General features: G+C 47.9%; 1 protein-coding gene across 1 annotated transcript in view; it reads left to right on the top strand.

The window, feature by feature from the left end:
* The first annotated feature begins 171 nt into the window (after positions 1 to 171).
* skib (v-ski avian sarcoma viral oncogene homolog b) overlaps positions 172 to 12,254 on the top strand; it is a 31,911-nt gene continuing 19,828 nt past the window's right edge. The window contains exon 1 of the mRNA XM_034584758.1: positions 172 to 1,992. Coding sequence (XP_034440649.1) covers positions 1,099 to 1,992 — 894 coding nt within the window. The 5' untranslated portion in view covers positions 172 to 1,098. The remainder of the gene's footprint in view (positions 1,993 to 12,254) is intronic.

The following is a 12,254-nucleotide window of genomic DNA, read 5'->3' on the forward strand; positions in this document are numbered from 1 at the left end:
AAAAGGTACTAGTACAAGTATTACCAGAAAAATGTACATAAATATCAAGTGTTAGTATTACACAATATATTATTAGGATATCAATGCAAGTCGAAGTTCAATCAAGATGCTAGTTTTTAACTTTTATATACAGTTTGGTGTTAAATTACATAATTAGCGTATAATTTATTTGTGTGTATATTCTTATGAAGCTGTCAGATAAATGTTACAAAGTAAAAGCACATTTCTTTCAAAGTTCAGCGAAGTACAGTAAGTTTTGACCTCTGGCTCGTGTCTGTGCGCATGAAACATTTCTTTCCATCGCTTGTTTCAACTGTTTTGAGTTTGACCTTCAGCAGAATATTTGATCATCTCGTTTTAAATTCACGAGTTTAAGCAAAAGTTAGCTTTTTTTGCTGAATGAAGACAAAAGTGCTGATCTTGCGAGGCCGAGGCGAAACATTTGAAGTCGCGAAGTTTATTTTTATATTTCCAGCATCAACTATATTTTCCTAATCTCCACCCTCGCCTCAGATTTTTTTTTTCTTTTCCTTTTTTTCTTTTCCTTTTTTTCTATGTGCAGCTGCCATGTAGCAGAGGGAGGACCAGCTGGCTGAGGGAAGAGCCAGCCCGGGGAGTCAGTCACATTCCTGGCTGGGATTCAATGACTGAACCAGACACAAACAAACAGAGAGGGCGAGAGAGAGAGAGAGAGAGAGGAAGAGAGCGAGAAGGAGAGAGAGAGAGAGAGAGAGAGGGGGGAGACAGACTGAGAGTACGCCAGACTGAGCAGACGAGCCGTATTTCGGGCGCACATTTTGGAGTGCGTAAAACCGCACGAGCGCACGGAAACACACTAACCCGAGATTGCGCGTTGGATAAAGCGACTTTTTCGAATCTCGGGAGTTGTCGACTTTAATTCCGCGCGCCGACAGGAACTGGTTCATGTGAATTCAGCAGTCCTCTGTTTTTCTGAATGGACGCGCTGGGAAGCTTCTCCGGTGACATGGAAATGCGTGTTATTGAGCGTGTGGCCGGATGCTGAGGACGCCCGATCCGATAAGTCGAATCCATCTTTCATTTTGAGTTTTTGAACTCTGGTTTGCGAGCGGCTACAACATGGAGGGCACCAGCTTCCAGCCCCATCCCGGACTTCAGCAAACTCTCAAGCAGTTTCATCTGAGTTCCATGCGCTCGCTCGGCGGACCGGCCGCGTTCTCCGCCCGGTGGCACCAGGACTCGCTCTTCGGCAAAGATGTCAAATCCGCCGAGATGATGCTCACCATGCCGCCGCAGACGCCCCCGGTGATGTCCGGTCCACTTTTCATCCCGTCCGACCGCTCCACGGAGAGGTGCGAGACGGTGCTGGAGCGGGAGCCCATCTCCTGCTTCGTGGTGGGCGGCGAGAAGCGGCTGTGCCTGCCGCAGATCCTCAACAGCGTCCTGAGAGACTTCTCGCTCCAGCAGATCAACTCGGTGTGCGACGACCTGCACATCTACTGCTCCCGGTGCACGGCGGACCAGCTGGAGATCCTCAAAGTGGTGGGGATCCTGCCCTTCTCGGCCCCGTCCTGCGGGCTGATCACGCAGACGGATGCCGAGCGCCTGTGCAACGCGCTCATCTACGGCGGCTCGTACCCGCCTCACTGCAACAAGGAGTTCGGCTCCCTGGAGCTGGAGCGCACCGAGAGGAGCTTCAAGGTCTACCACGAATGTTTCGGCCGCTGCAAAGGCTTGTTCGTCCCGGAGCTGTACACCAGCCCGAGTGCAGCCTGCGTCCAGTGCATGGACTGCAGACTCATGTTCCCCCCTCACAAGTTTGTGGTGCACAGTCACAAGAGACTCGAGAACCGGACAGTCCACTGGGGGTTCGACTCGGCCAACTGGCGGGCCTATGTGCTCTTGGACCCGGACTACACCGGCAAAGAGGAGAAGAGTCACCTGGAGCAGCTGCTTAAAGAGTCAAAAGGAAAATATGATGTGACGCGCAAGCTGTCCAGTAAATCCTGCAGAGTAAGTCTGGTCTAATTCACCTCGTTATTAACCGTCACTCCTCCAGGAATGTAAAAATGATTTTGTTTGTATTGCTACATGTGGATTTCCCAACAGCCCCAAGCCTCCTACAACAACTGCATTCATTAACATTCATTTCTAGGGGGGGCTTCCTCCTCCTCATTAGGCCTGGTCTCTGTCTGCTCTGATTGATTGTTTGCAGCTTGTATCTTGTGCAAGTGTTGCCAGTCTTATTAGGGGGACCTCCCCCAACTGATAATGCAAATCACATGTCACATCACATCTTTCTGTGTATGTCCCCCTCTACTCCTGCACAGTGAAACACCTTATAAACCCACACTCACCTCATATATATATGTCTGAGAAAAGGTGACAGCGAAGCCTCTAAGCATCAGCTGACACCCCTGAGCATCCATACCCATCCTCCAAACCCCCCACTACCACCACCTCCAACCCCCCAGGGTTAGCCAAGGGCATCTGCATTATGATAAATGGAGTCCCGATGATATATTTTATTAGAGTGAGAGGGGGCAGGGGGAGCCCATTATGGTGACACGAGGTGGGGAAGGGGGATAAGTTTAATGAGGTTTGGGATATGTGTGTGTGTGTGTGTGTGTGTGTGTGTGTGTGTCCCAGGGCCTGGACAGGATAAGATATGTTGTCGCCTTCCGGGCTCCTCTGCATGGGTCAGAGATGTTGAGTACATGTACAAAGGGCCAGGAGACGAGGTGGCTGTCCCTCCGTCACAGAGCAGCTGTTGTGTGGGACTCTGCTAATGACTGGACATCACTGTGTGCATCACCATGGTGCTGCTCCATCAGGAGCCGCAGCCAGAAGATGTGTCACAGGGAAGACCTCAGTACTCTCTTTTTTGAAAGAATCTTCAAGCACCAGAAGAAGGTTGTCAGCGTGAGAAGAGCTGTGGGTTGCATCTTCTGTGTTTTTTGTTTTCAGTCAAGAGACATTCATGCTGAGCTCCAGAAGGCCTCTGAAGTTGATTTATATCATGTTTCCTCATAAATTGGATGCAGACTCCTGATAAAAAGTCCAAAAATAACTGTCTGCACTGAAGACGACGGGCACCTGTGGTTAATTTCTCGCAGGCCCTCCTTCATGTTAGATCTTTTTCTCAAGAATGGTGAGCCCTGCGCTGACAGTCTTTGAGTGTGTGTGTGTGTGTGCGCGTGTGTGTGTTTGTGTGATACACACATTGTCCTGAGCATCATGGGGGGAGTGGCGCCGGATGCGGTGGTGGAGGGGGCCAGTGCGTGTTTGCTGTGGTTCACTGTCAGTCGTGTCCCAGTTAGCAGACAGGCCTGGTCCTCAGGGAGCTGCACACCAGTGCTCTCCCCATACATCAGCCTGACAGGCCAAGCTGCTGAAAGGCCGGACGGGGCTCGCAGACCGCGCTCTGGCTCAGCTTACCCATGAAACAAAAACTCAATGTTATCAGTCCGCCTCAGCCTCCCTCTGATGTCAGAGTGTTTTATTAATAAGACAGAGCCTCAAAGGTTACCTCCTCCTGCCTGTGTCATCCGTCTAGACTCCCACCTCATTCTACTGTACCTGGGGGTCGGAGCGCGGCCCTCGAGGAGATGCTGAGATGATTAGTGTTAATGGAGCTTGTGTTTTTATTAGGAACTAGTTTTCAAAGTGGAGTTTTCTAAAGAGTGATTTGGATTGATCCCAGTTGTAATTGCTTAACTGTGGATGTAGAAAGTGATAACCCCTTCATAACCAGTAATATTTTTGAAAGACCACAGGCTCCTCCTCACAAAAGCAGGAGCCGGATCAGAGGAGGGAGTGAGACCGGTGCACCTTTTGTTTCTGTTCTGCATCAAACCCAGCATTTGGTCAGTTAGCCCTTTGCCTAATGTGCAGATGAGGGCAGACTCTTTCATTCAGAAGACGCAGGCTGTTTGAGCCAGGCCTTGACATGTGTCGTCAAAGGGCCGTAACCCCTGACCTCTCCCCAAAGACACTGACCCAGCCTTCCCCCATTCTTTTCACACCGTCCAATCATATGCCCTTGTGTCCAGTCCACTGGCCAGATGGCAGTCTGATAAAGGATGCAGGGATATACAGTGGACAGATAACAAACCCAATCGTTTTTATTCCTGCTGTTTATCCCGTATCCTGGATGATTTGAACAATAGACACCATGAACCAAAAAGGGAGAAATGTAAATTTCATAGAAACCCTGAATTTGAAATTCAAATGACTCGCTCCATTGTGCTGAACCTTGCGTGTTATAATTCAAATGTTAACTTTCTGATTAGCATGAAAATCTTCGAGAAAGAGGATTGGAATTGCAAAAACTTGTTTTTTTAAGCCAAAGTCAAATACTTCTGAGCATTAACTATATGGGAAAAAAAATCCCTAAGAAGGGAGGGCAATGCGATCAGTCATCTGACTGAGTGGAGAGTAAAACGGGGCTCTGGAGGACTGTGTGGGCTCTCCTTAACGGAATGGATATTAAAGCCATTCAACTGAGGCCAATTTATGCTCTTTCTCATCCCATTGTTCTCCTCACTTGATGAAATTTGCCTCCGACCTGCAGCAAACCAATCAAGTGTGTGTCAAAGGGCGAAAAGGTTGTGTGTTTTTGGTTATTAGCTGATATTAACAGTGATCGAATGAATTAATGAAAAATATCTCCGTGCCTCTTCCTCTTCCTATGCGAACGCTGTGTGTATATGTGCTTGTGCGGGGGCGTATTTATATACAGCGAGTGTATAAGAGTAGGTTTGCATGTAAACAGGCGAGTGTAATGACTGGATCAGCTGTGCGAGCCAGATTAAAATGAGCTCTCTGCAGGCTCATTTCCATTCCCATCTGTCTGCTGACCTCTGGGAAGCCATGAAAGCTGACATGGTGCATGTCTCTGGTCCTTGATGGGCCTGTCTGCCCAGCGTTGACCCAAGCGGGGTTGACCCAGCCAGCGTTGACCCAGCCAGCTAAGACCCGACACACCCACATCGCTTAGATAAGCACTGAGTCAGTCTTTTGGGTCAAGTTTAGCATAGCATTGAGCATATTTTATGTTATATCACTCCAGGTGCTGGAAATTCATGTTTTTGGTAGTTGGCTGTTATTCATCTTCTTCTTCTTCTTCTTGTCGTTCTCTGGGAAACATCATTCTTTTGAGAGCATGTTGCCTGAGTCCATCCCCCCCCACTCCATCCAAATAAAAGACCATCACCTTGTCTCCGCATTGACTGGACGGAGCTTCTTGGCCGGAGAGGGGCAAAGGGGTGTCAGAAGCTCCCAGGGGTTGTGGCCTCCATTCTGGCAGAGGTGACCCCATGTTAAAAGGGTGTCAGCTGGGGTTCTGTCATGGGTGATGTGTGCTAAAGACCTGCCGCCTCCTTTGTTTGAGGGCCGCCCTTTCAGGGGCTGTGAAGTGCAGCCATTTCTCTTTGTTGGGCCCTTGTTTCTCTTAGTTGCTGTGTGGCTAGGTCTGTAACCTCCAGCCTCTCCCAGGGTGGGAAATCCACGCTCGGGGGTTTGCCATGTCACTGGTTTCCTGGCTGTGGGCTCAAGACAGACAGGAGCCTGCAGTGGTGTCTGCATGTCTGAGAGAGAGAGAGAGAGAGGATAATACTCCAATGTTATTGGTTAATATTGTTTTTTATTGATTGAGCAGAATTGTATAATGATGAGATGAACTTTCAAAGTTTCTGTGGACCATATTAATGACCAAGTAGGTTTTATAAAAATCGAACTAAAGTAGCAATTGAAATTTTGTTTGACACATATGAAGAGTTTGGTCGAAGGCAATATATAATGGGATAAAGTAAACTGCTTTTAATATCAGTTTAATTATGTTTAATTTTGTATATTTTGATTCATGTTGCTATCAGAAAATATCCTTACTAACATTGTGCTGATTGTAATCACACCATATCATCCTGGAACACTTTGAATGAAATAGCGAGAACAAAATGAGGGTGCAGTGAAATAAACTATGAAACACAAATATGTTATTATAAACATTTATTTTGAAAAAAGTAAGATACTGATTTTACAAGTCTGAGTTGTGCAGAAACGATGTCAGGACCTTACTTCATGCAGCCATTCAAAGTTTTACACATTTACAGTAAGTATCAAAAAACCTTGATATTGCAACCTCAACATTCTTACAAAATGAAGTAGTACCTGTTTCTTTGCCAGATCATTTTAACTACACAGTGTTATGCTCTGTTCGTCTCTGAACCTCCATGACGCAGCACAGCGCTAATGTGTGAAAGACTTTGTGTAGCTTGTATAACTGAGGGAGGAGGATGATTAGTGTTGATCAGTGATGATGAGACGAGGGAGGAGATGAGCTCTGGCTGCGACTGCACTCAACAAGCCAGTCAACAACCCAGCCAGTCAGCCAGTCGCTCGGTTCGTTAGTGGCAGAACAGATGCCTGTATTGGGTTAGTGTTATTCCGCCATCATCATCAATTCCTCCTCGATCACCTCCTGATTTCCAGCTCTGTGATTAAGAGTCAGGCCCATCTGGTGCAGAGACAGGAAATCCTGAAGTCTGCATCTGCTGCTGGCTGAGCTACTAATCTGCTGCAGTCGGAGGGGTGGTGGGGGTTTAAACTCCGATAATCCTACATAACTCCTGGAATGCAGAGACCACAGTGCACATCAGAAGCGTCATCTTCTTTGTACAGCTTCTTCAGGAAGCGCACGTAGACTGAACGTCAGCCACGGACTCCCTTCTTCCTCCTCCTCTGGCCCACTCGAAGCCTATTCACAATTTATAACCAGTCCCTCTGGAATTTTCTAATTAGAGCATGAATTAGATATACTGCGGAGAGTATGTTGCATGTTACATGGAGAAACCAACAGAGCAATTGCACAAACCAAATCAAGTGCTTTTCTGATGAGACTTTAGAGGCTGAACACACGCACAGAATCGCAAAATGTATCCTGTTGAATTCTTCCCTCTCTATGACCTACAGCTCTAAGCTATGTTAGACCACATTGGAGATGTGCTAATGGAGCACCAGCCAGAGCAGAAGTAGGCCCTGCTGGTGCCATATGACAAATCGGCATGCTGCTCTCGCCTACAATCCGCCCACCGACCACCTCCAAAGCTATCAGGAGGATTAGCTCACGCAGCTAAACCAAACAGACTGCTCAGTGTTCAGACAGCATTTGGTCCAAATCTCGTCCGTACCTCCTGTTTTGATGGCTAGCAGATCACAATCAGAGCTGCTATCAGCTCACTTGCTCAACTGGTGCGGTGCCAAGTCACTTAACAAGTGCTGTCTGTGGCTGTGTGTGTAAAAAAAAAAAAAAAGAAAGGAGAACGAATGTTTTAGGGATTTACACGACTCCCGTGCTCTTCGGGATATGCATAATTTATTTTAGGATTAGGATGGTTTAGATTAACTTTGAATTCTCCGCTGAGTTCAGAAGACGGTGAAACACGGGAGACACACAGAGGTGTGAATGTCTGTCTGGTGACAGGGAACCGTGGAAGTCGATCCTGGAGAAACATTTGGCATCGCAGACGTGTTCTGTGTACAATTGTCCAAGTTGGCAGGTGTGTGTGTGTGCGTTTGTGTGTGTGTGGGAGTGTGTACAGTATGTGTGTCATTTGGAGGCCTCTGTCAGAGTCCACGCTTGTTCAGGAAGGACTCACTCTCCGTTGGAGTCTGCTCCGTATGCTTGTGATTGGAGGGTGGCTGTGGTTGCTAAGCAGACCTGCTCTTCCTGTGCTAAATAAGAACTTCATGCTCTCTGGCTGGTGGGCTCAAAGAAGCGCGCCAGAACACACGCTCACAAGCATGCACACACACACACACACACACACACACACACACACACACACACACACACACACACACACACACACACACACACACACACACACACACACACAGTGTACGCACAGTTCTTAGACCTCTAAGTATCAGCACAGAGACCCGAGACCTCACCATCCTCCATTCACTGCCCATCCTCTTTCATTGTGACCTCCACGCTTTGACTCGACGAGTCTCTCTTCCTCCTCCTCCACCTCCTGCTGCTTCTGCTTTCCTCTCGCCAACTCCTCCTCCACTCTGCATCACACACACACACACACACACACACACTTCTCCCACAGGTCAGCACTGTATAAAGCTCCCCTCTCCATCACTGAGACCTCCTTGTCTGACACCTCCTCTGCACCACCACCATCACTCACCTCCTCCATTTGACACCTCCTCAACGCTGTAGGACACACACAGACACACACTCACGCACACAGACGCAGACACAGGCTCTCCTCCTCTTCCTCCTCCATCTCGTATTGCGCTCCCCCCACACTGCATTATACTTAGATCTCCACCTCCACTGTAGTGAGCACATGCTGTATCAGTCTGTATTCAGACTGGCCTACATACGCCGCACATGTATCACTGTGTTGTTCCAGTGGTGTGAGGGCTGCTTGTCTTGTTTGGAAGAGATGAAAAATCACCATTTATCTTTTTTATTATAAGATAGATAGATAGACAGATGAATAGATAGATAGAAAGATAGATAGATAGATAAATGGATGGATTGTGCTACTTTGTCAGGATGACCTCATAACCAGGCTCCATCACCCGCCTCGTTTCAAGAGCCCCTAAGTGAACAAATGAGTGGGATCCACATTTTCAGCTCTCTCCTGTTTTGCCGTGCGTCTCTATAGATGCCTATCATCTCATGTGTCGGCTGAGTGCCGCCAGGACATTGCATCTTAAAATCTGATCTAAGAGCACCATGTTTGTTTTTTTCCGTCTCTGGCCCTCTGCACATATTCTATAGGCCCGAACTGCATCAGCTCACAAACACCACAGCGCTGTTTATCTCTCTGAGTTTTTTGAAGGGGTCAGAGCTTCGGGTTTGTAAGGCAGAACAATCAGTTCAGTGTCGGTTGAAAAGCTGCGAGCCCCCGTGTGCTCTTCAGACCAGCTCGACATGCTTTCTTGCGGAGATGGAGCAATGCAGCATTGTCAGCAGGCACCCGTATCAAATGAATTCAGCACAGCTGTCCTGGCAGACTCTTTTGCAGCGAGGGGGGGGGGGGGCAGTTATTTATTCAGTATTACAGTCACCCCAGGATCTGTCATGGTCCCTCTCCGCCACAGCATCATCTGGTCAGGTGGAACCTTCCCTCCATCTTTGACCTTGTTATTCTTGTTCACTACCTCATTTAAAAAACAGACGACGCCGTACCTCTGCAAATGCATCTCAGCGAGGAGTTAGCCGCTTGCCCCACCCTGCTCTATCTTCCTGTCTGTATCGATACAGCGGGGTCCACATTCACAGAGACAGGCGTGCAGATGGGCCACAGTGGCTCACATGCTGAGGACACCTCTTTCCTCACTCCCCCTTCCTCTACACGCCCTCTTTTCTTGCAGGTGTCTAATAGTCACAGGGTTGCCCCGCACTGTGCTCGCTGTGCTGGCTGCCCAGCGGGGCCACCTGCCTCCCTGCGCTTGTGGCATTGACAGGCGTCTGGCTTTATTTCCAGCCAGTCGACGAGCGCAGACACAGACAGCCGTGGCCTGAAATAGAGCAGGCCCACCCTTTATCCTATAATGAGGGGACTATTATAAGCCCTGTGTCTTAAGCAGTATATGGCCGGTGTCAAGAGACGAGCTAGCGCACACACATCGTCTTGAAAAACGTCAAGCTGCTTTTCAGATTATCATCAAAAACAAGTAATCACCTCTCCTTTTGGCAGCCTTAATCTGCTGCACAGGAGTATGTGTTTTAGTGTCAGATCATGTGACCTTTGATGAGCTGATCAAGCCCTTTTAACCTAAGCAGCTTAGAGAAAAAATTAAGATTACCTGACAGTTTTAACTGGCCACAACACAAACACAGGATAAGCAGTTCACTTGTGACCTAGGATCAGTTGATTGTGTTGAATCAAATTCAGAGATGATGGTCTGGTCGGTGGCATCTGTCCCATATGGAATGTATGAATTATTCCAGAGGTAAGAACGGGCCATTGTTGGTGCACTCATCTTCACAAAGTTGGCCATCTCTGCATGTCCATATTTAATTCAGCCCTTTCAGCTGCTGAACTGTACAGTCTGCTGATATAATGAGTCCCTCCAAAGAGATTAGTCGCTCTATCATCAACGTCGCTCCCTAATTTCTCTGCCTTTGTTGTGGTGCAGGCTGTGCTAAATGGGATAAAGGGGCTTGGCCGGACACAGTGGGAGGAAGTGGCTTTTGTGTTGCTAGCAGGTGCAGTGGAATGACAGTGTTTTTTTCTTTTGAGGACGTATGAATGTGTGTGTGTGTGTGTGTGTGTGTGTGTGTGTGTGTGTGTGTGTGTGTGTGTGTGCAAATGCATGGCTGCATGTACACGTGTGTGCATGTTTGGCCGGGACAGGAGGGTATGTGCTCCCCGAGTGCCGCTGAGATACACCAGGAACCTCTGGAGCTCGACTTGAACCCTCAATCACAGGGCTCCTCAGGGGTTTGCAGTAAATTCTTCAGGCGAATGGTTTTCTCTCCCCTTCCTCCTCCTCCTCCTCATTTTCTCTCTCTCTGCTCACATCTGGTGAACAGCGCTAGCACCCCTGTCATCTTTTACTGCGTTGAGGTCATTTCCACCCTATCGGTAAAGTGGAAACACATGATGTGCAGGGTTCGGCCTTAATGGGGTGGGGCTGGCATGGACCAGCACTGACACAGCTTTACAGCCAAGAGCTGCCAAAACAGCCTTTCTGTGGAATGTATCCAACCTCCAAATTAAAGACATTTGGGGTAAATAATGTTGGAATACTTACATTACCCGTTGGACCTATAACTACTATAATCAAGTGTGTTTTTTTTCATACATGTTAATGTTTTGTTCTGTAGCGCCTGGTTTTAGATGTTTTCCGTTACAAGATGGAGCTCAGCCTGCAAGAGCAGCGGAGCAGAGCTGAACATGTCATTCATGACGCATTCAAAAAAGACGACCAAGCATTGTTTGGACTTATAATGAAAACCAACTCGGCAAGACATGCTTCTCCTTTTAGAGTTTTTCTTTCTCTGGTCCAAGTTTTATTGACGACTTTAAATTCTTCCCGTCACATGCTTTTTCCGTCTTAATCCAATTTTTTATTCCAGCTGGGGAGCTGGAAAGTCGGGTACAGACTCTGCAGCAGCAGATGCTTTGGATATAAAGGGTGTGTCCTCGAGTTTAATTGGGATTCTCCCTTAGCAATAATGTGGATTTCCTCAGTTCCGTTCCCCGCTGCGCCATTCTTCTTCAAACGCCTCACACCGCAGCTCGCAGTGTTTGTCATTGTCAGGAATCTGTGCTTGTGTCATTTGTGAAAACTCAGCTCTGCCATCTGACACATTCTGCTTGATTTCCTGACGGTGCATGATTAGTATCAGCTTCATGTGAATTATTTCTTCTGTCACGTTGACTGCTCTTTAAAGTAACCTTGTCTCTTTTTGCTTGTTACTATCTCTTTATTCCGGTAATGTCATGAAACCACAGAGCTTAAAAACATGTTTGCCACTGTCCGATAATGTGTTTCGGGAGTATCTCTATTGAATAAACAGTTTTTAATGGAGTTTTTCTGTCTCACTCCGTAGATCTCAGTGTGTCTCCGAGCAAATTCCAGTCACACTGTGGTTTCCATTTTGTGGTAGACAGAGCTGCAGTGTAAAAAGGGGGTGGCCTGCAGTCAGTCAGTTACTGCTGTCTGTGGGCAGACTGCAGGCAGAGTGCACGGCTGCTCGGAGCAGCTGCATGGATTTTTATTCCCGCCGTCCAACAGGACTCCATCATAGACTGCAGCAGTACACTCGTTATTGAGGGCACACACTCCTGTGCTGCATGCCTCTGTCCTCATTACCTCTGCAGCAGCTCAGCTCCCCGCCTTTGTTCTCTCTCTTGGCTTGAAACTGGAGAATATGGAGAGAAGTGCTGAGGCTGCAGTTAGCTCGGCTGCCCACAACTTCTGCTGCACAGGAGAAAACATAGCACAGACAGCCACCACCCCCCAAAGCCCTCTTGTCTACATATTTCCACAAAGCCAACGCTCAGGGGATGCTCCGGTTTAATTCATCATTCCTGACTTGGATGTCGGCCGCTTTGCCCAGTGTTTCTTACTCTGTCTCTGCTGCTTCTGTCACTTGCCTGGATTTAATATTTCACCCTGTGGTGTATCTGTGCGTTGCCCCACTGACCAAATGCCCTCATGGCCAATCTGCTGCGTGAAGGGTCTCATAGACTTGTTCCTCCGAGGCGTTAAACAGCAGCCGTGCAGAGTGGCTGGAG

The sequence above is a fragment of the Hippoglossus hippoglossus genome, chromosome 5 (genome assembly GCF_009819705.1).
Source record: "Hippoglossus hippoglossus isolate fHipHip1 chromosome 5, fHipHip1.pri, whole genome shotgun sequence".
NCBI lineage: Eukaryota > Metazoa > Chordata > Actinopteri > Pleuronectiformes > Pleuronectidae > Hippoglossus > Hippoglossus hippoglossus.